Source organism: Suncus etruscus, chromosome 5 (genome assembly GCF_024139225.1).
Source record: "Suncus etruscus isolate mSunEtr1 chromosome 5, mSunEtr1.pri.cur, whole genome shotgun sequence".
NCBI classification, from domain to species: domain Eukaryota; kingdom Metazoa; phylum Chordata; class Mammalia; order Eulipotyphla; family Soricidae; genus Suncus; species Suncus etruscus.
The window spans coordinates 24,035,527-24,059,089 of NC_064852.1; the positions used below are offsets into that span (position 1 = coordinate 24,035,527).

General features: G+C 39.5%; 2 protein-coding genes and 2 non-coding genes across 4 annotated transcripts in view; 3 read left to right on the plus strand and 1 right to left on the minus strand.

The window, feature by feature from the left end:
- Window positions 1-43: 43 nt before the first annotated feature.
- PIGB (phosphatidylinositol glycan anchor biosynthesis class B) lies at window positions 44-22,019 on the plus strand. Its single transcript, XM_049773756.1, has 12 exons — window positions 44-272; window positions 2,088-2,223; window positions 2,994-3,111; window positions 4,984-5,088; window positions 6,956-7,086; window positions 7,741-7,881; window positions 10,853-10,904; window positions 12,366-12,577; window positions 13,628-13,692; window positions 16,386-16,599; window positions 20,121-20,301; window positions 21,710-22,019. Exons 1-12 carry the CDS (start codon window positions 116-118, stop codon window positions 21,845-21,847), a joined length of 1,650 nt encoding a protein of 549 aa, XP_049629713.1. The 5' UTR covers window positions 44-115; the 3' UTR covers window positions 21,848-22,019.
- On the plus strand, window positions 2,644-2,779 carry LOC126010009 (small nucleolar RNA SNORA29). Its single transcript, XR_007496152.1, has one exon. It is a non-coding gene; the product is annotated as a small nucleolar RNA SNORA29 (small nucleolar RNA).
- LOC126010309 (U1 spliceosomal RNA) lies at window positions 9,512-9,672 on the plus strand. The gene has a single exon (XR_007496391.1). It is a non-coding gene; the product is annotated as a U1 spliceosomal RNA (small nuclear RNA).
- The window catches only part of CCPG1 (cell cycle progression 1), a 60,403-nt gene continuing 58,845 nt past the window's right edge, over window positions 22,006-23,563 (minus strand). Inside the window, exon 9 of the mRNA XM_049773634.1 lies at window positions 22,006-22,774. Coding sequence (XP_049629591.1) covers window positions 22,585-22,774 — 190 coding nt within the window. The 3' untranslated portion in view covers window positions 22,006-22,584. The remainder of the gene's footprint in view (window positions 22,775-23,563) is intronic.

The following is a 23,563-nucleotide window of genomic DNA, read 5'->3' on the forward strand; positions in this document are numbered from 1 at the left end:
CGCGCCCGCGGGCGACGGCGGCCCGCAGAGGCCAAAAGGGAGCGGAAGCGCGCCGGGCGAGGCTGACTCCTCCCCTGCCGCGGTTTCCCGGGACCGCGCCTCGGAGTCTCCGGGCATGGAGCGCGCGCGGGGCCGGGGCGGCGGCGGCGGCGGCGGCGTTAACCTGTCGTTCCGAGGGCTCCGGAGCCGCGAGCGCGAGCCGGTGAAGCTGCGCAAGAGAAAGTCCGCCTTGTACCTCGGCCCCGGGGAGAGCGCCGGCGGGCGTCGCGGAGGTGAGGGCCCGAGCCGGACTCCCGCCTTGCCTTGCCTTTCCTTCGGCCTCTTCCCCTGCGAGCAAGATTTTTTGTTTTGTTTTGTTTTTATTCATTTTGGTTTTTTTGGTTTTGGGGGTGACGCTCAGGGGTGCCTCCTGGCTCTGCGTTTGCTCAGAAATCGTTCCTGGCTTGGGGGGACCCTATGGGACGCCTGGGGAATCGAACCCAGGTCCATCTTGTCTCAGCTGCGTGCCAGGCAGATGCCCTACCGCTTGCGCCACCTCGCCGCCCCCCTTTTTTGATTTTGATCAGGGTGGTCGAGGGGTGCGGCACCGGCTCTTTCCGACTGTATTCTGTCACGCTCCCCTGATCCAAGTGCCAAGCTTGGTGTAGTCCACGAGGCCCCAGAGCATCCTTCCTGGCCCTTGAACCCGAGACCCAGAAAGGAGCCAAAGGTTTTCTAAATGAGAGTCTGGGGGTCCCCGTGAGGAGAGGAATGATGGGGGTGCGCTTGGCACCGCTGCATGGACCTTTAGCAAATGGTCAGGTGGACAAATGAGGGATGCACCCCGGGGATGGGGTAGACCCCCAAAAACAGCTCCAGACAGACACGCAGGACTTCCCAGGGGAGCTCCCTCTGTGGCCTACTCTGAGTTCTAGAACGCTGTGCTTCAAATTTACAAAGAAAAAGAAAAACATGACCTGCAGTTGGATTTTAGGAAAGAGGCTCAGAGAGGGCTTTATTTGTTTTTATTCATTCATTCATTCATTCATTTACTTACTTATTGCCAGAGAGCTGAAGAGACAGCTAGGATGGTACTGACCTGTTGTAGCCCCTTCAAGCCCTATCCCTAGCATGCAAAGGAGTTCCTGAGCCCCACCAGTGAATGGTGATCCCTGGGCACAACTGCTGTATGGCCCAGAACAGGGCTTTGGGGCTTGGGCATCAGTAGGCCTTTCTGATGAGACAAAGCAGCTGGCTTGTCTGGCTTGAAATCCCCTTTTATCTGTGTGTTCACATGATTTGGAGCATTAAATGAGGGAAGGCATGAGAAGACATCAACTTAGTGCCTGGTAGAGGGGGTATGGATGAGATCTTTATTTTATTTTTGTATTTTGGGGTCACACCTGGCAGAGCTCAGGAGTTACTTCTGGCTCTGCTCTCAGAAATCACTCCTGGCATGGGAGACCATCTGGGATGCTGGGATTCAAACCACTGACCGTTCTGGGCCAGCTGCATGCAAGGCAAACATCCTACCTCTGTGCTATCTCTCTGGACCCTGGATGAGGTCTTTAAAGGCAGAGAACAATTATTTTGGTGGCTTTTACCCAATGAGCTGCTTCCTTAGAGTTTTTTTGTCTGATTCCTTTGATAAATGCACTTAATAGAATCAGCTAACTGGAAAAAAATTGGGGGGAGGGGGAGCCGCACTTGGTGGTGCTTAAAGGCTACTTCTGGCTCTAGCTCCAGGAATCACTCCTGGCAGTGCTTGGGGAACCATATGGGATGCTAGGGATCAAACCCAGATAGGTGTCATGCAAGGCAAGCTCCTTACCTACCTGCTGCACACATTGCTCCAACCTGAGAATTACCTGACTGAAGATCTTACTGCATGCATTTTCTTCTAATCAAGAGACTGCGCAGGCTTGCAAGGTCGAAGAATGAAAGAAATGGAACTCACAGTGCTCACACTTTCCCACTTTCTTATAGCCCCACTTTCCCCTAGCCCTGGTTTACCCTGAGGAAAGTGAGGGTACCTGAGTGGGGCATGGGGGCAAGTGCAGCTTGTTTGGCTTTTGTGCCTCTATCATATGTTTTCTCCTGTTTTTCAGGTCTTCTGGGCGGAAGCATTTATCTGGTCCTGTTCACTGTAGCTTTTCGAATATGTAACTGCTTTCTAGTGCAGACAAGTTTTGTTCCTGACGAATACTGGCAGTCTCTGGAAGTTGCGCATCACATGGTTTTCAAATATCCTTTGTAGTTTCTTTTCCAACCAACATATCTTTTCTCCAACTGTGCATTGTTTTATGCTGATAGTTCTTCACTGACAATGTCCTCAGTTCAACCTTAAGTATATATTCCCACTATACTTAGTACTGAGGAGATAGCTGAAGTAAAAGACACAATTCTTACCTTAAAGAAGTTGAGAGTTGAATTTACCAGTTACCTTTTGAATTCAGAAAGGGACAATGGTGGAGCATAAGTCTGGCATGTATGAGGCCTGAAGTTCATTGCCTAGCTCCACAGGACCTGAGTTCTTTGGGGCATAGTTCTGCCAATCCCAGGATTATCGGGCCAGTTGTATAAAGAAACTACCCTAGGACCTGCAGAGCAGTGGCCCATATGAAGTAAAAAGTACTCTCTGTTATGCCCATCAAAGTAGTATGGTTTCCCATTTGACTACCACATTTTCTCCTACTAATAGACTTTAGTGGTTATGCTTATGGGATAGAATAAAATTGCCATGATCTGAAGAGGGAGGATTTCTTGTGTCCTCCTATATGAAATGGCTGAATAGAAAAAAAAAATAGTAGTATGGCTCAAAAAGAAAAAAAAGAAAAAGAAAATCCCCCCACACACACACACACTTTTTTTTGCAATATCAGGTATAAAACACAGGGCTTACTTATACAAGAAATAAATCCTGAGCTACATCTCCTAGTTTCAAATATAGGAATATATTTATGTATATAATTTTTGTTTCAGTGTTACTGAACATTAATCCTTAAAATTAGTACTTACGGCTATTTGACCTGGGAGTGGACAGAAAGACTGAGGGGTTACATTTACCCTCTAATCTTCGCAAGCACTTACAAGATTCTGCATCTTTTGGGAAAAGATCATGTTCTGTTGTTGGTAAGTTTACATGAAAATAAAATAATTGCTAAAAGTAGATTTGATCCATTTTAAAGACTAAATGTATGTTAAAGGATGTTGGTGTGATGAAATTTTTGTTTTGGGGTTTTAAGATAAAAATTACGTGTGTACAATTTCCTGCTTCTTTAAAGTATATATAATCAACACCAGTCACCACTAACTTACCAAAATTCCTCCACCAGAGTATGTTGGGTCCCTTACCTACTTCAGTGACCTATTTCTCCCACCCCCCCCCTCTAGTCCTCATAGTAAATGTGGCTTGAATTGGGAGTCTCTCTGTTCCCATGCTTTGCTTCTCAGTATTCTGCATATAGGCAAAATCATCTAATTTTCACTTGATTCACTTCACTTAAAATAACTCCTCATGGAGGCTGGAGCGATAGCACAGTGGTAAGGCATTTGTCGTGCACGCAGCCAACACAGGACGGACTTGGTTCAAATCCAGGCATCCCATATGGTCCCCTGAGCCTGCCAGGAGAGACTTCTATGTGCAGAGCCAGTAGTAACTCGTGAATGCCGCTAGGTGTGACCCAAAAACAAAAACAAAAAAAGAAACCTTCCAGTTCCATTCCTATTGTCACAAAAGGCAAAATGTCTTTTTATTTTATTTTATTTATTTATTTTTTTGGTTTTTGGGCCACACCCAGTGAGTGACGCTCAGGGGTTACTCCTGGCTATGCGCTCAGAAGTCACTCCTGGCTTGGGGGACCATATGGGACGCCGGGGGATCGAACCAAGGTCGGTCCGTCCTAGGCTAGCGCAGGCAAGGCAGGCACCTTACCTCCAGTGCCACCGCCCGGCCCAAAATGTCTTTTTATAGCTGAGTAATATTCTATTTTTTTATATGTACCACATCTGTATCTATTGATCTTTCACTAATATAACGAGGCAATGAATCTAGGTGTGTGCTTATCTTTTAGAATCAGTGATTTTGTGTTCTCTGAATAGAGTCTCTAGGAATGGAATTGTGGATCCTAAGGTAGATCCAGTTTTAACATTTTGGGAATTTTCCAGAGAGGCTGGACTGATTTATCTGAGTGTAAGAATTCCATTTCCCTATACTCTCACCAACACTTTAGTAGATGTAGGTCATTCCCCCAGGTATGAGGTGGGATCTCATTGTTCTTTGGGTTGCCATTTCCCAGATGAGCTTTTTTCCTTTTTGCTTGTTAGTCTGTTCAGCTCTACCCTACCACTTTTTTGATGTTTGTTTTCTTGAGTTTGAATTCCTTATATATCTTAGATATTATTAGTCTTTTGTCAATGAAAATTTCTCCTGGTTAGTATATATGTGATTAGTAATTATCAGTATTTGTGGATACTAATATCAGCATCAGTAAAAATTAATGATAATAAAAATTAGTAAATATTGGGGCCAGAGTGGTAGCACAAGCAGTAAGGCGTCTGTCTACCTTGCATGCACATGCTAGCCTAGGATGGATCACAGTTCAATCCCCTGACATCCCAAATTGTTCCCGAAGCCAGGAGCGATTTCTGAACACATAGCCAGGAGTAACCCCTGAGCATCACCGGGTATGGCCCAAAAACCAAAAAAAATTTAGTAATTATTAGTAAAAAATTAATCATCAGTATTTATTTACTGTATAATTAAAAAGTACATATGTAGCTGGATTTACCTATTGCACAGCAGAATATAAAACATGTTATATCAAGTCTTCTAAGAATGGCTTTCAGATCAGTCCTGTACACAGCACCTGTGTCCCTCCCAACACCCTAATCTCCAGAAATACAAAGGCTTTCAGTTGGTAGTTGGGACAGTTTAACTTCTTATACTTTACTGTGCACTAACAGATATTTTTGTAATATTTTTATCCTTCTCAACTTTTGAAGATTTGGATTCCTAGACTAAACCAAGCATTTCTATCTGCTATAGCAGACCTGAAACTTTACTCATTAATGAAGCAGTTGGAGAATCAGCAAGTGGCAAAATGGGTGGTAAGTTCTAAATTGTTGAGAAACTAAATGCCAGCTACTTTATTCCTGTGGGAATTACAATACGTGGGGAAATGGCCATTTCAAAGACAATTTCAGAAAATAATTCTTAAACTTTATAGAAGTACTTCCATAACTAAGAACAATCAAATGCAAATGGTACATGCCATACCTCTCATGACTGAACCCTGGATAGTAGACATGTAGGCCCTCTAACCCTGGAACCCTTTGAAACACCCTTTGGAAGGACTTTCACATCTATAGAGTTCTGACCTCACCTACCATTTAATCCCATGGGAATTAATTCTAAATTATTGCCTATCTCACAAATTTCCTCAGATATATACAACCCTAGTTCACTTTCTCCAGTCAACAGAGATTTCAGCTGGAGAAATAGCCTTCACACTTCCTTGCTGGCTTTCGTGTCTGAAATAGCTGGACTCTGAAAGAAGGCTGGTTTTTGTCATTTTGCTGATTTCACTATTTAGAGATCTTGCTCTCCCGTTGAAATCCTGATTAAATTTTTTTCTGGGGCCGGCGAGGTGACGCTAGAGGTCAGGTGTCTGCCTTGCAAGCGCTAGCCAAGGAAAGACCGCGGTTCAATCCCCTGGCGTCCCATATGGTCCCCCAAGCCAGGGGCAATTTCTGAGCCCTTAGCCAGGAGTAACCCCTGAGCATCAAACAGGTGTGGCCCAAAAGAAAACAAAAAAAAAATTTTTTTCCCATTTATATCATATTCTAAAGAATGGCTGGGTTCTTTAGTACTATTATTTTATTTTTGTCTTTTTCTAAATTATTGTTTTGTGATTGACATTGGTAATTGATTCAAAGGTACAAGGGGTCTCTGTTTTTTTGTCTTTTTTTTTTTTGTTTGGGGGCAACATTCAGTGGTGCTCAGGGTAAATCCTGGCTCTGTGCTCAGGGATCACTCCTCAGGTTCAGGCTCATATGGGATGCTGGTTGTCAAATTTAGGTTGGCTGAGTGCGAGGCAAAGAACCTACTCACTGTACTCTCTCTCCAGCCATTGACATGAACTACAATGGACTACATTTAAAATGGCAAAGAAACAAGGCCTTTAAAATAATAAATCTAGGGCCCGGAGAGATAGCACAGCGGCGTTTGCCTTGCAAGCAGCCGATCCAGGACCAAAGGTGGTTGGTTCGAATCCCGGTGTCCCATATGGTCCCCCGTGCCTGCCAGGAGCTATTTCTGAGCAGACAGCCAGGAGTAACCCCTGAGCACCGCCGGGTGTGGCCCAAAAACCAAAAAAAAAAAAAAATAATAATAATAAATCTAGATCTGATCTTAACATGACCTATGTTTGATACAACTTCTTAAAAACCATGTTTGAAACCAGAGAAATAGCTCACAGGGATAGATCACAAGCTCAGTATGCTCAGTGTACTGAGTTTGATCCTGGTACTTCATGATTCCCCTTTACTACCAGGTATGGTCCTGGTGACACAACTAAGCACCCAGCACCACTGAGCCTTAACACTGACTGGTCTGGCCAGAGCCTGTGCTGCCCAGTTATCCCCAAGTCCTCTAAGCACTGCTTGGGACATGCTCCCTTCCCCCAACAGTAACGGCACTGTTGGGAAAGGCCAACTTTTATATACTTTAATGTAATTTATCTTTTTTGGGGGTGGGGTCATACCCAGCAATGTTCAAGGGTTACTCCTGACAGGCTCAGGATACTATATGGGATGCTGAGGATAGAAACTGGGTTGGCCATATGGAGGGCAAGCATTTGACCCGCTGTACTATCACTTTGACCCATATATCATTTACCTTTAAATGTGTTGTAAAATTTAGGCTCGTTTCATTTCCCATCCTCCCACATCTGTCTGCTCATAATTATTTTTTTAGTTTTTTTGCCAGTTATGCTCTTGGTTTACATGGTATTGCTGTACCAGAACTCTCACAAACACCATGGAAACTATCCTCACAGTAATTGCTCTCTTCTACTATCCTTTGGAAGGTTCAAAGTCTATGAGCAGGTGAGATACGTTATATTACTATGTACAAGTATGCTTTTGAAAATCTCAAATATTTGTACATTGTACTGTCCAGTCCAGTGGACATCATGAGGTCTAAGAACCACATTTTGGTTGATTTATTATTGCAGGAAAAAACATTTAAACTGGGAAAAGAAAATTCAATAAAAAAGACTATCCCAGAGAGAAGTTTATATTACCTTTGGAGTCAAAGTTTGCATTGATGCATGGGATCAAAGAGGAAACGGTTACCCATTAGGTTCCCTTTCTGAAATGCAAAAACTATACCTTTCAGATTCTCAGTAGGGGAAACTATTCAAGCCCCCCATGATCTTGCAAATTATCATTTTATGGATTAAAAAGAAGCCAGTTATCTCACATAATTATTGATAGCAAAAGAATAGTGCTCTCCATCCTTCCTCCTTTTAATTTCTTTGTGGGTGAATGCTCGAAGGGCTGAGTGAATGTTTACTATGGAGGGTGAGGGTTTCATCTCAAGCATCAGATGGTCCCCCAAGCACAGAGCGAAGAGTAGCCCTTGTGTAAAGCTGGATAGGGTTCCAAAACCAAAAAACAAAGCCGTTTTATGAGTTAATAGTGGATAACTTCCAGTTTAATGTTCTGCTTTTCTCGATAACACATCTTTCTTGCTTACAGTATTAAATACTCTTCTCTAGTGGCACTTGCTTTCCTAATCCGTCCCACAGCTCTGATTCCATGGATTCCTCTGGTCTTCAGACATTTATGGCAAGAACAGAGAAAACTTGATCTTATTCTACATCAGTTTTTGCCTATAGGGTAAGTGTGACTGTGACCTAGCTACTCATATTAATAGTAGGTAAGTTATAGATTTTGAACAAAATTTTATATCTTTCAGCTAAATTGTCTCCTAGTGTTAAATAATTCAAAGGAAACAGGAGTTCTGGTATTCTGACTCCAATTATATGCTTTAACTTTTAACTATTATCCCATTCTTCTTAGAACTTTTTGCTTCATTTTCTAAAATTTCTCAGTATTCACTTAAGATTTTACATTTATATTGGAATTTGTATAATCACCTATTACCTTTTTATTTCACAGGTTTTGAATATGGGTAATGTAGACATTTTCATTATGTATAAGGCAAATAAAAGGGAGCTTGGAGAAAATTTAAATGAGTTTAAAGGAACTGGTGATAGGTCTTAGTGGTAGATCACGTACCCTGCAGATGTAAGGCCTTATGTTTGGGGAAAGGTAGTACATCAGGTCAGGCATTTGTCTTGCATATGGCTGACCCAGATTCAATCCTTATCTTCCCATATGTTCCACGAGCCCGCCAGGAGTAACCCTCTGAGCACCACCAGATGTGGCCCCAAAACAAACAAAAAAATGTGTCATAAAAATATATATACTACAGGGGCTGGGGTGATGGTGCAGTGATAGGGCATTTGCCTTGCACACAGCTGGCCCAGGATGGACTGTGGTTTGATCCCCTGGCATCCCATAGGGTCTCCCAAGCCAGGAGCAGTTTCTGAGCACAGAGCCAGGAGTAACCCCTGTATGGACCAAAATAAAAACCAAAAACCAAAATAAAAATATATACTACAAATTACACAATTTAGGATTAGTGCAAGGAAAAACAAATAGAGTGATAAGACAGTAACAACAGACTTAGACATTATACATTAATCTATATGTTACTATCATTAGCATTACAAAAAATAAAGATGGTATTTTTAATAATTAATAATCAGTTGGCTATTACTATGAGAGAAGTTAGTTTTTATCTGTACATGTTATATGAGCAGCAAAAAACAAAGGGAATCATGGATTTTAATATAAAGTTAAAAGAGTAATTCTTTACTAAAATATATAATAGGTATTTTTATGGCCTTGAGACAGGCAGACTTCCTAAGTTTCCTATAGATACTAACTAAAAAGAAAAATAGGTACTTGACTATATTGAAATTTAAAATTTGCACATTAGATTCATTGAGAAGAAAAAAGAAGGTCACGGACCAGAAGATAGTTACAATACAAAAGAAGAAAAAACAGCAAAGAAACGCATCAATTATATGTAGAAATTGTGTTTAAAAAAAAAAAAGAGAGAGAGAGGGCACTTGCCTTCCACATAGCTAACCTGGGCTTAATCATCCCATTTGGTTCCCCCATTCCACAAGCCCACCTGAGAGATCCCTGAGTACAGAGCCAGAAGCAAGCCCTGGGGATGGAGTAGTGTCGCAAGTAGTAAGGCGTCTTCCTTGCACTTGCTAGCCTAAGACGGACCATGGTTTGATCCCCATATGGTTCGTCTATATGGTCCCCCAAGCCATGAGTGATTTCTGAGCACATAGCCAGGAGTAAACCCCTGAGCGTCACCGGGTGTGGCCCAACCCCCCCCCAAAAAAAAGTAAGCCCTAAGTACTGCCCCAAAACAAACAAATAATAGAAAATTAGTTGGTAGGGGCGATGCCATGATCAGGAAGGTGGTTTCCCCAGGATGAGGCTCGCCCATTGCACTCTGGGCTTGGGTGTGCTGACCCCTGCAAATGTGGGAAACTCAACTGCATAATTTATGGTAGTGGGGGACTGCATGTGCACCATCCCCTGGGGAAAAAAAAAAGAAAATTAGTAAAATTACCTGAGTAGGTACTTCAAAACATATTCTAAAGGTAGTTCATTAGTTATCAAGAAGATATAAATCAAAACTGCCATGATATGCTCAGTCTACTTGAATGACTTAAAAGGGCACAGAACCCCTATAGATATTCCTATGAAATGAAAGTCAGAACCACTTTGGGAAATTATTTGCTAATGCTGATCACTTATATGCAGTTATGTCCCATAAGTTTAACTCTAGATATATACTCAACAGAAAAGTAAACATTTGGTAACTAAAGGACATTAAAACAATGTTCAGAGCACTGTTTGTAATAACTATCAGAAGTGCAGTATCTAGCAAAAGACAAACATTGTGGCCTATTCAGTGGGATACTATGCATTGGTCCTCAAACTATGGCCCGCAGGCCACATGTTGTATTTGTATCTGTTTTGTTTCTTCATTGCAAAATAAGATATATGCAGTGTGCATAAGAATTCATTAATAAGTTTTGTTTTTACTATAGTCAGACCCTCCAATGGTCTGAGGGACAGTGAACTGGCCCCCTGTTTAAAAAGTTTGAGGATCCCTGCAAGCATTGTAAATGAATGAACCACTGCATTTGCAAAAACAAAACCTGCTTAAACATTGCAAATACAGCTGAAGGAAACTAGTAACAAAAGCACATACAGATATTACACGTTTGTAAAATTGAGAAAGCAAAATCTTCTACTTGGATGCTTGTCTCTCAGCTCCCTTGCCTGACTCACCATGGATGAGCTGGCATGAAGCAGTCTCACGGAGAGGGTTGAGTCATGCCAACAACTCTGTGTTGGAAGCAGATCTCACCAACAACCTTAATCTTTACCCAAACAGTTCTGGAACCAGAGGATTTGAATTCTTGATGCACAGAAAATATGAATTAATAGGTGTTCCTAATTTTAAACTGCCATTAGGGAAGGGTGGTATATTTTGTTATGCAACAATAGATACAGAATGTTCATAACTTAAAAAAATTTTGCCTAAATATAGCTTCTCGTCAATAAAAGGTAGTCCAAAGTTTGTAAAGTTGGTGAAATTTCAGTAATGAAATGCAAAGTGGCTTTTTAATGCAAAGCACTTGCAGCTATGTGCCAGTATTGGCTTTTTAGGAGCTCAGAATGCTAATCACCATTCTATTTTGTTTTTCAGATTTGTCGCTTTGAGTTTGTCTCTGATAATCGATCGTATTTTTTTTGGCCAAGTATGTAAAAATACATTAATTATTTTTAATTTAATCATTTATTATTCTGAACCTCAATATTTTTTCCCTTTTTAAAAAAAATTGGCCACATCTGAGAGGCTATTCTCAGCTTGGTGCTCAAAAGTTACTTGGTTAGTGTTTGGGGAACCATGGAGTTTTCACAGGCATCAAAACCTGGACTTTCTGCACGCAAAGCATGAGCTCCAGTCTGTTGAGCATATTCTCTGCCCTCAGCCTGATATTTTTATTTCATGAATATTTGAGAACACAGGACAAATTTGCAAAAAATATTTGGAGGAGAGCACACTTGCACACTTGGGGGGGGGGGGAAATCAGGGGAACATAAGTGCCAGGGATCAAACCCAGGATTCCCATATGCAAAGCATATGCTCTGGCTATCTCCTTGGCTCTGCACATAATTTTCTAAAAATTATATACTTAAATAACTCAACATATGCCTTAGTTATAGACTTAAAAAAACAACTCAACGTATGCCTTTGTTTCAATTTGCTATGCTAGAATGACATAATTACATTTTCCAAGTTGATGCTTTGGAGCCTGGGATATATAGCTCTGGGGTAGAATATATGCCTCACGTATGACAGTTCATTCCGACCCTCAAAAGTCTCTATTTTACAGGGTGGGATTTTTTTTTTTTTGCAAGGGTGGGGGAGTGGCATACCCAGTACCACTCAAGTTACTCCTGGCTCTGTGCTCAGAAATCACTCATGGAAGGCTCAGGGGACCATATGGGATGCCAGGATCGAACCTAGGTTGACTGCATGCAAAGCAAACTCCCAACCCATGTGCTATCACTCCAGCCCCTATTCCATAGCACTTTTTAGTAAAATTTATAATATAGTTTGTGTTTAAATGATCTTAAGTTGACTTTGACTTAATCATAAATTAACTAGAATACTTTATTCGAGCATTTAGTTTCAATCTCATGACTTGACAATAATGCCCTTTGGTTTTTACTGTGAGACTAGGGGGGGGTCAAGGTGCTTGTAAGCAGGGATCTGAGATTCCAGGTAACACTCAACTAAGCAGGAAAGGACAATTCAGGTGAGGACCCAGTAGTAGTGGGGCCACACCAGCCAAGCTCTGACAGAGCTGGGGACCATGTGGTGGCAGGAATCAAATGCAGGTCTACGGACCTTGCACCTACAAGACACAACCAGGGCCCTTGTGGTATCCCTCTAACCTTCCTTTCACTGTTTCTAAATTCACTTTTTGTAAAGTCAAGTTATGTGTCTTTCTTGCCAGTTTCCTTATCTTGAAATAACTGAAATAATAAATGATATAATTTCATATCATTAGTCAAAATTACTAATTCAAACTGTTATATGCATTTTAGACTTCATTCCTAACTTAATGTAAAATTTTGCCATATTCTTGAATGCCAAAAATTTATGCTTGGCTCTAACACATTTCTATTTCTCTTTCCTTCATTTATGCCAGTGGACTCTGGTTCAGTTTAACTTTTTGAAATTCAACGTGCTACAGAATGTGGGAGCCTTTTATGGTTCTCACCCATGGCACTGGTACTTCAGTCAAGGATTTCCAGTTATCCTGGGTGTGCATTTGCCCTTCTTTATCCATGGCTGCTTCCTAGCCCCAAAGAAGTGTCAAATACTTTTGAATACTGTGGTATGGACTCTTCTAGTTTATAGGTAAGATTTTATTTTTTAAATTGTTCATATTTTAAAATGTTAAAAAATTAAATTAAAAAAATAAGCTACTTTCTGGAGATGCACTGTCTTATGACTTGTTAGTGGGAGATTATTTAAACGGACATTTTTGAAACATTACTAATTATTCTGGTGCTAAATGAGTACTTGTTTGCTTAACAAGGAACATTCAGCTTTTAAGAAATTGCAAAGGGTCTGGGGTCTCAGCATCTCAATGGTGAGGCACATATCATGTCTGCATGTGGGTTCAATCTCTGGACCAAGGGTAGAGGGTGGGTGGGATGAACAGGGCCAGCAAAAATAGCTCAAAGATTTGAAGCAGATGCTTTTACATATGGGAGGCCCAAGTTTGACCCCATCACTGCATAGATCCCTGAACACCATTGGATATGACCCCCAAGCACTTCCAGATATGACCCTCAAACAAACAAGGGGGCGGGGGAAACCAGTTAAATTTTTTTTAAAAAACTGCCAGTCTGAAGAGACAACACAATGGGTAGTGTTTTGTCTTGCAACCAGCAGACCTGGGTTTGATTCTCCACTGAAACATATGATCCCGAGCCCCTCTAAGAGTGAGGCCTTAGGAAGCCCTTAGTACTATCAGACATGGCCTTTCTCTAGAAATTAGCAAAAAAACTGTAAGACTTGAAGGACAGGGAAATGCCAGGTATCACACCCTGGGCCTTGCATCACACATGCAAAGCATGTGCATGATTAATCTCCTTTGCATCCCCAGAATTCAAAGTCTCAAAGGGCCAAAATATATGCAAATAAAAATATATCAAATATATAGTAACATGGTGGACATTGATTTAAAAAACTCATTTTAAAAATTTAATTATATTTTAGAATTGTATGTGACATTAAATGTTAGAATTAGCCTCACCATCACCTTATAACTAAATAATGAAACTGAAATGTCATAAAGCATGACATTCAGACTTAGTATTCAGAAAACCAGGTCATTTTTATTTTATTTAAATATGTCAAACGGTTGTACTGTGAGAAAATAATGTTTGTCTTTTATTTTAGCATGTTGAGTCACAAAGAATTCAGGTTTATCTATCCAGTTCTCCCAATCTGTATGATATTCTGTGGTAAGTTTTTTTCCTATTATAGAAAACTAGTAGATTCAGGATATAAGTGCTCATTAAACTAAATAGTTACTTTAAAGTAGGCTAAATGAGAATTTTTTTTCTCAATTATGAATTGTTGTTTAGGTTTGGGTCCACACATGATAGTGCTTGGGAATCACTGGCCACCATGTGTTAGGGCTCCAAACAGTGCCTCCTGCATGGAGAACCATTCAGCTATCTTCAGAACTATCTTTTGACCTTATGGTATACCTTCTTTCTACATTGAAATATTATTAAAGTAATAATAATTACTTTAAAGTCTTATTTTGTGAGCTACAAATGTGTCCAGGCCAAAGACATAGCACTTACAGTATTTAGGCACATACCTTTTAAGCTGCCATCTCCAGCTCGGTCCTGGAGTCCTGCCTATGATCCCCTGAGCAACTCCAGTGATGATCCTTGAGTTTGTAGTCCAAATACTTGTGTCCAAGGACCAGGTAGTAGAGGATTATGATACATGTTTTGACCCCTATCAACATATACAGTTGTCCCCCACCACAGGAGTGAGCCCTGAGTACAACTGATAGGAGCCAGCTACCCTCCCACTCAAATATATATAAGTATCTAATATCCAAAACACCTATGAATGGTGAAAACTGAAAATTTTACACTAAAGAAATATACATGTGTATTTTAGAGTGGTGATTATTTAAACTAGTTTAATTTTTTGGCTTTATTTTGTTTTACAAGTTTTTGAGCCACACTAGATGGTACTCAGGGCTTACTCCTGGCCTTGTCCTCAAGAATCAATCCTGGTGTTGCTTAAGGCATGGTGAGGGTGCCAGAGATGAAACTCAGGTCAGCTGGGTGCAAGGCAAGCACTCTACTGACTATTCTCTCCAGCCCTTTGAAACTAGTATTATTCCTTCCTTTTATTTTTTTCTGAAAGTAGTTTTAATATGCTCTCTATACCTTTCAAGACTATTGTTTATGTAATTTTGGAGGGTATCTTTTGGTAGAATGGAGCATATACCCAGTGATTTTGCTATAGCTAACCATACCCTCACTACCACTGAGGTGCCCCGAGCTGCTGCCAAAGGCCTTTTATTTCTAGCCATCTCTTCCTTCCCCTCCCTCCCACCCATTTGTTGTTATTAACCCAAAGAAGTACTTTTGCTCTCAAGCTGTGTCTGCTGATATTTCTGAGTGGAATTACTCCCCATTATAAACTTTTTCAGTTATTTTAAAACTAACTCTAGCTCTCACTCTAGGAGTTTCTTCATTATGTCGTTTCAAGTATATAAATTCAGATATTTTTTTAAATATAGTCTTAGCTTTCTCTAGCTACGTTTTCATCTTTAGTCAGAACTATTTCAAATAGTGTACAATGCGATGAATGTGACAGTCCAGGTACTAAATGGGAAATATGATAGGAAAGATTTTAACAGAAGAATTAAATTTAACTTTTGGATTCTTTACCAATTTGATTTCTATCTTAATATGAATAGTTATTTTCATTCATAAAAATGAAATTATTTTCCATCCATTTTACCATCTCAAAGATAATAAAAAGAATTTGCAAAAAATACTGTGGATACATTGTTTGGCATATCTGAATTGTGCCAATGATACAGTGAAAGAAAAAAAATGCTACTGTCCATTCAAAAAAGATCATCATGCCATCATTTAGAGAACCACTAACACTCTTTCAGGAAGAGTTCATTAGTATATTTTTCTCAGAGGAAATGATTACAATTTCTCCAGTTACTGAGAATCATATGTACTACAATATCCATTAGTAGTACTAGGGAAGATTTTTTAAAAAAAGAAGTAAATAGTATTTATTTAGTAACAACTTGTACAAGAGAGCTCTAAACATACCTCTTTTGCTCTATTTGGAGTAAAGTTTTGGGCCCGCCTCAGAGAACCAACCATATGCTAGGGCTAGAATCAAAAGTCAGCCACTTGCAAGACAAGTGCTTTAACCTCTGTCTCTCTGTTCCTTTGGGGGTGGGGAGTTGGTGTGGTACACCAGCAGTACTCAGGGCTTACTTCTAGCATGCTCAAAAGACCGTATGGGGTACCAGGGATCAAACCTAGTTTGACTGCATGCAAGGTAAATAAATATTCTACCCACTGTTCTATCACTCTGGCCCCATCGCCTTACTTATTTTGTTGGGGTTCTTTGTTGTTGTTTTGAGGCCACATTCAGCAGTGCACAGGACTTAGTCCTGGCAGGCTCAGGTAACCATATAGGGTGGTTGAACCTGGGTTAGCCACATGGATGGCAAATGCCTTACCCATTTTACTGTCACTCTGGCCCAAGGCTCTATATTTTTTCTTAAAACCTGAAGTACTGTTATTCTGTTTGCAGATAGTAAACCTAATTCTCAGCAAAATAAAGCAGTTTGTGCCAGAGCTAAAATTTGACCCTGAATCTGTTGCAAGAATCTAACCACAGTCTTTCCACTATTAACTTTTAATTCTTTTTCTCTGGGAAAAAATCTCCAATCTATATGTCAATCAGTAGAGAAGCAAAAGAGAAATGAGAGATGACCTACTGCTTATTTTGTTGGTGTTTTAAGGATCATATATGGCAGTGCTGGGTGAACTAGAGTGCCAGGAATCAAATCCCAGGTCTTACACACACTTGACAAGTTAGTTATACCAAAATATTGCTAAGTATTAAGGTTCATCATTTTATGTTCACACAGGGTACTCACTAAACCATTTGAAAACATGGAAGATACCAGCTCTAAGTTTCCTGTTTCTATCAAATATGCTTTTTGCCCTCTATACTGGTTTAATTCATCAAAGAGGTACTCTTGATGTCATGACTTATATTCAAGAACTCTGTCACAACAATACAAATAAATCTTCAGCTTCGGTATTTTTCATGATGCCTTGCCACTCCACACCGTATTACAGGTAATAAGTTCTTCTATCTATCTGTGTTAAGAAAATTGAAATGCTTTGAAATTCTTTTCAGATCCTTAGATTTTGTTGTTTGTTTGTTTGTTTTGGGTCACACCGGCAGCTCTCAGGGATTACTCTTGGTGCTATGCTCAGAATTCGCTCCTGGCAGGCTTGGGGGACTATATGGGATGCCGGGATTCGAACAACCGTCCTTCTGCATGCAAGGCAAACACCCTACCTTCATGCTATATCTCTAGCCCCAGATCTTTAGATTTTTAATTGATCAATTATAAGAAATTTGAAATTGATTTTATTAATTATTAAGAAGTTTATTGTTATTGTGTTTTGATTTTTGGGCCAAACCCAGCTGTACTCAGGGATCACTTCTGGTGGGCCTTGGAAGACCCTACATATGTGCTGGGGATCATACCTGGTTCAGCCACATGCAAAGCAAGTGGCCGACCTGCTGTACTATCTCTCCAGCTCCTATAAAAAAACATTAAAAAATATTCAGTAAAATAATGAACTTTTATAAGCTTTAAACAGGCTTAAATATCCCTTTAAATTTATGTAATATACATTTAATTTACATTTAATTTACATTTACATTTACCTGATTTAAATGTGGTATAAACATAATAGAGTATTTAATAACATTCTGCCTAATTTAGTTTAGTTACATATAAATATTTCTCATATATCATTTATACATACATTTTTATACATACATTTTTTTTTTTTTTTTTTTTTTTGGTTTTTGGGCCACACCCGGCGATGCTCAGGGGTTGCTCCTGGCTGTCTGCTCAGAAATAGCTCCTGGCAGGCCCGGGGGACCATATGGGACACCGGGATTCGAACCAACCACGTTAGGTTCTGGATCGGCTGCTTGCAAGGCAAACACCGCTGTGCTATCTCTCCAGGCCCTATACATACATTTTTAATTAATCTGCAGATCGTGGATTCTGGTCTAGATTTACTGCTGGAACGGAGCACTAATTCTAAGTAGTTTTAGTGCCATTGGACATCACATGACTTGCCTATAAAAACTAGGACATTCAGAGCCAAAGAGATCAGTGAATCAGCTGAGCACTTGCATTCCATGCTGAAGGCCAGCATTTGGTCTCTGGCACCATTTTGTTCCCTTGAACACTGGTAAGAGTTTTGAGCAATGTACCCCTGTATATCACCAGGAAGGCCCAAGAAAACAAAACCATAAAAGGAAATTCAATTAAACAATTAATATCTTACTGCTTGAACTATTTGATAAATATAGAATATTAAATTTACCGTTCCTGTGTGAAATATCTAAAGACACGAATTTAGCCCAGTGCTTGTTATTTCAGGAAGTTGTGTCATCAACTGCCAAATATAGGACAAAGCAAGAAATTATCCTTTAAGAAATTCTCCAGTGATTGGAGCAATAATACAGCTGGTAGTGCATTTGCCTTGTATCTAGCTGTCCAGGGTTCAATCCCTGGCATCTCATATGGTCCCTCAAGTACCACCAGAATTCCTGAGTGTAGAGCCAGAATTAATCCCAGAGTATTGCCAGGGATGGCCCAATAAATACTTTTTCTGTTTATTTAAGTTATTCTGGCTTTGAAAAACTTAAGTTTGGCCAAATTGATAGCATAGTGGGTAAGGTGTTAGCCTTGCATGCGGCTGACTAGAGTTCCATCCCGGCATCCCATATGGCCCCCAGAGCCTGTCAGGAGTGATTTCTGAGCACAGAGCCAGGAATAAGCTGAGCGCCAATGGTGTCGCCCAAAAAACAAACCACACAAAAAACATAAATTATTTTCTTTGCTGAATTTAGCAGGTTAATATCAATGATGTTATTTTATGATTATGTAACTTTTGGAATAATTAATAGAACTCATTTATACACTATTAGGAAGTTAGGATCAAATTACTGAATTCAAATTAAGAGGGAGACCTTGGTGTCTCTTGAGTGTGAAGATCCCATCTTTTGTAAGAAAAAGTTCAGTCAGCTCTTGAATTCGTGCTAACATTGAGAGGAGTCAGAAAGATGACAAGATGCTTCCACACATGATTGTAGTGGTTCCTGTCTGATTTTTGTACACTTCACCAAGTTCTCCTTATATTTCTTTTGAAAATGCATAATGGAACACTTGCTACTGTAAGGCAGTAGTTTCTGCTTTCTTCCCCTTGAAGCAAGGTCTTCATTCCAAAATTGTCATTAAAAATTAGGTCTTGAGGGGCCAGAGAGATAGCACAGCAGCGTTTGCCTTGCAAGCAGCCAACCCAGAACCTAAGGTGGTAGGTTCGAATCCTGGTGTCCCATATGGTCCCCCGTGCCTGCCAGGAGCGATTTCTGAGCAGATAGCCAGGAGTAACCCCTGAGTGCTGCCAGGTGTGCCCCCTCCCCAAAAAAAAAATAGGTCTTGAACTGCTTAAAGAAAATAAAGTGATATGCATAATGCCCCTTCAGTAAAAACATTGTAAACTGCAGTGTCTAAAAGGAAAATAAAAGGAATGGAAGAGAAGGAAGTTGAGGAACAGAAGAAGGAAAAATAAGAAAAAGAGAGGGCAAGAGGGAAACGGGACATTGGGGTGGAAAGTGTGCTATGGTGAAGGGTGTTGTATACTGTATGACTGAAACTCATGAAAAACTTTGTAACTGAAAAAAAAATTAAAAACAACCTAGTTAATCATAGTATTCAAATAAAGTAACTTTCAAAATAAAATAAAATTAGGTCTTAATGTAAAATTTACTTTGATTCTCTTCAATAGATAATATAAAACTCTTATTTCATTAATTTATAATTAGAAATTTAAACAAAAATGCAGATTGTTTCCTGATGCAAAATTGCAAAATTATAAACATGTTTATATAGACAACTTAATTGGCTTTGTCATGACTGATCAGTCTTTTTCACATAATACTCTAGTAACTTTTATTTATGTGGATGCTGATGACTGAACATCTTGCTCTCTTTTACTGTATCATACAGGGGCCAGAGAAATAATACAGGAGGACCTAAGGTGCTTGCTTTGGTATTGGCTAACTAGTTCCATCCCCAGCACCAAATATAGTTTCCTGAACACAAGCAAGGGTCGATACTGAGTGACCAGGTGTGACCTCCCCACTTAAAAACACAGAAGTCTACATGCAAAACTTGTTATCTAAGTATGTGTTCCATCCAAACTCGTGCATAAAGTTTTTCTGCCTTACTATGCCCATGATGAAACTAATCTAACCAGCTTACCCAGTCCCAAACACCCAATGTAGCTGAAATAGCAGAAACATTTGGGCAGTACTGACCTGCTCTCTAACAAGCTGTGACCTACTTCCCATCTGGAAGTGGGTTTCAGGGTTTTGTGTTGCTGCTGCTGCTCTGAAAATCATAGTTCTCAACCCTTGAGAAATTAAAAGGCTCTTCCTCACCTCTGTGGAAACCTAGTTTAGATTCAGATTTCACATTTTTTTGTTATAAAAATAAAGCTTAAAAATATATATATATATGACTTTTTAACTTCTTATAATTATATTTTTTATTCCCTGTATGTAGCCATGTCCATCATCCACTTCCAATGAGGTTTCTTCAGTGTCCCCCAAACCTGACTGGTGAGAGCCACTATCTTGATGAAGCCGACACATTTTACCTGAATCCCTCAAAGTGGTTAGATAAAGAGTTTCACAAAAATTCGACATTGCCTACTCACTTGTTCATCTTCAGTGTTTTGGAAGAGGTAAGGAAACAAAAACATAGAGAACTTGATATTTTTGTTAGGTTGTCAGATACTTGGGTAAGTAGACATAATGTATTTTGTAAAAAAAAAAAAAAAAAATGTTAATCAATATAAATCTTACTCTTGAGAAAGGGAATCTCATTCACTACCGATGAGAACATTGACTGGTCCAGCCTTTCAGAAAACAACATGGACATTCCTCAAACTGGATACTGCCATATGACCCAGCATTATACTTAGCAGTATACCCTAGGAGCCCAGAAACACAATGCAGAAAAGCTTTCTGCACATTTATGTTCTTTGCAGCATTATTCACAATAGCCAAAATCTGGGAACAACCCAAGTACCTGAAAATAGATGAGTGAATAAAGAAATTACTTCTACAGAATGGAATACTATGCAGCAGTTAGGAAAAATGAAGTCATGAAATTTGCTAATACATGAATGGATATGAAAAGTATTATGCTGAGTAAAATGAGTCAGAGGAGGGTCTGGAGAGATATTATGGAGGTAGTGCATTTTTGCCTTGCCTGCAGGACGGTGGTTCGAATCCCGGCATCCTATGTGGTCCCCCAAGGCTGCCAGGAGTGATTTCTGAGTGTAGAGCCAGGAGTAACCCCTGAGCACTACCAAGTGTGACCCAAAAACAAACAACAACAAAAAATGAGTTAGGGATAAACAGAATGATCACACTTATTTGTGCTATATTAAAAAAAATAGTATGGTAATAATACCCAAAGACAATAGAGTTGAGAGCCAGGAAAACTATCTCATGGTAGGAAACTTGTCGCAAATAGTGAGGGAGTGCAGTTAGGGCATTAGTCCACTGTGACAATCATAGTTGGAAATGATCATTCTGGACAACAACTGGGTGCTGAAAAGAGGTAAAGTGATATGCATGATACCCACTTCTGTAATAAACTGCAAACCACAGTACCTAAAAAGGGGAAGAGGTGGGGTAATGTCTGCCAGAGGTAAGCTGGGTTGGGGGTAGGACAGGGGGAAACTAGGGACACCAGTGGCAGGAAATGTGCACTGTGGAAGGATGGGGTGTTGAAACATCATATAACTGAAACTCAAACATCAATAATTTAACTATCTCATGGATGTTCAACTTTAAAATTTTATTTTCTTTGAGTATGTTACTTATATAAGTTAATTCTTTTATTTAAAATTGCCTTCTTCTGTGGTCAGAGCAACAGTATAGCAAACAAGTAGGGTGCTTGACTTGCACATACTCTATGCCTGGCCAAAAGTGATCCTAGAGCACGGAGCCAGGAATAAGCCCTCCCTAAAAGGAATTATTTTAATAAGGAAAAACATTATAGAACAGTGATAACAGTTTTTCTAAATTTCTTTAAACAGTAAAACATGGCCTCTATTTACTTAAACATTTATTTATTTCTAGGAAATAGGTGCTTTCCTAATTTCAAACAACTATGAAAGAACTGCTGTTTTCTTCCACACTCACTTTCCAGAGGGCCGAATTGGAAGTCACATATTTGTCTATGAGCAGAAATTAAAACAGAAACTCGACAGAAGATGAAATTTGGAACTGTGTTTTGACCAAGTACACAGATAATGCTTAGATATGTTAGTAAATGTGGGAAAGATTCACAGCAGGATGATTCTGTTTTTGTCCCATATATTAATGAGAAAATGTATTTAAAATAAAATCACAATGCCATATTTTAAATAAAGACCTTTAGTTTTCCTCATGGTGTAGTTTTATTGTTTCTTCCACAATATTCAGATGTGCAAGAAATTTCACAAGGGAACAAGTCAGCAAGTTCATAAGGCAGCAAATTCTTCACAAGTCAACAGAGCTCTTGAACCCACAAAAAGACAAGAAGCAAATGTAAGACTATAAAATGTTAAAGATGAAATTCCACCACAATGTACTTTTTTTCAAGCTCTACTGCAAGTAGAGTATAATTACACATTTTTACACATCAGTGTAATTACATTTTGTCAAGGAAGATCTAAGCTTGCTTTAGGGAAGCCTTGCTTCATGCACAAAATTTGTTGCATGCCTGGTTTCCTGAATTAAACTAAGAACTATGCAGCTCCAGTGCCCAAAAAGTTCAGTCCTAAACTACAGGAAAATGCAGGTTAGTAAGCTTTTTGATGCGTCTGAATAATAATAATAATGGAACCAAACTTTTATATAGAAATAAAAAGGACATTGTTATCTTGGTAATTTCATCTTTGTTTCAACACCAAACATTGAAGAAAGCATTCATGTTGCTATTACAGTATTCTAATTTAACTTAATCACGATGGTCAGTATTTAGGATCAAATGGTAACTGCCCCAGTTCTATTTCAAGATTTGCCATGTATCTTCCATTTGAGCGACTGTATTTATGCCATTTACCTTCCCTTTTATAAGGCTGTGTCTGAGGGTGCTTCTGCTCTTGTTTTCGATGCCTTGAGTTTTCAATATTTACCATACGTTGCTTTTTATCTGGTCGACTGAAAGCAGTAAACACATTTTCATCTACGTTAGATAAAATCGACTTAAACAAGAAACAATCTTAAATGTTTCTCTCCATTATCTATTATCTGAATACTAAAAAACAGATGTCCATGAATCTGAAGTAGAATCTTAATGTGGTCACATCAAAAAATAGCACTGTTATACTTTTATTCTAAAGAAAGAAACGATAGACATAAGGCAAAAAATGGAGGGGGACACCCAATAGAAAAATAATAGAAATGTGAAAATAAAACAATGGGATGTGCTTCTATTATTTTCTACCTTTCCTAGAAAACTCCATTCCACTGGCTTACTCCCTCAACAGGAAAATACATCTACAAATAGCTCCTTGTTTCCTTACAACTAACGTTCATGGACAATCTGCATTTCCTGCTTCCCTCAATCTCTCTAACCAGGAATCAGTCACTACTTCACTGAAACAGTTCATAAAACCATCCATGGTTAGGCATACAAAGAAAGAGTCTCCATTTATTTTTAATGTGTCACATATTTAAATAAGCCTTTTATTTAAAATAACTGCTAGATTTCCATGAAGCTACTCTCTGATAACACACTCAGCACTTTTTTACTGCAATCCCTAGAGTTTGATCCTTCCCCAGCATTTTGACGAGAGTGCCTTTAGCATCCACAGCAAGCACTTGACCAAGTAATCCTGTCCAGCTCAAGTTTAAGAGGTACCTCCAAGCAGTTTTTTTTTTTTTTTCGTTTTTTTTTTTTTTTTTTTTTTTGGGGGTCACACCCGGTAACGCTCAGGGGTTACTCCT

Excerpts from the sequence above, each read along its gene's own strand:
- PIGB (XM_049773756.1), top strand. The coding sequence starts at position 116 with ATGGAGCGCGCGCGGGGCCGGGGCGGCGGCGGCGGCGGCGGCGTTAAC. Across the intron at positions 3,112-4,983 it reads AAGATCATGTTCTGTTGTTG|ATTTGGATTCCTAGACTAAA; the intron begins GTAAGTTTACAT and ends CAACTTTTGAAG. Across the intron at positions 13,693-16,385 it reads AATCTGTATGATATTCTGTG|GGTACTCACTAAACCATTTG; the intron begins GTAAGTTTTTTT and ends ATGTTCACACAG.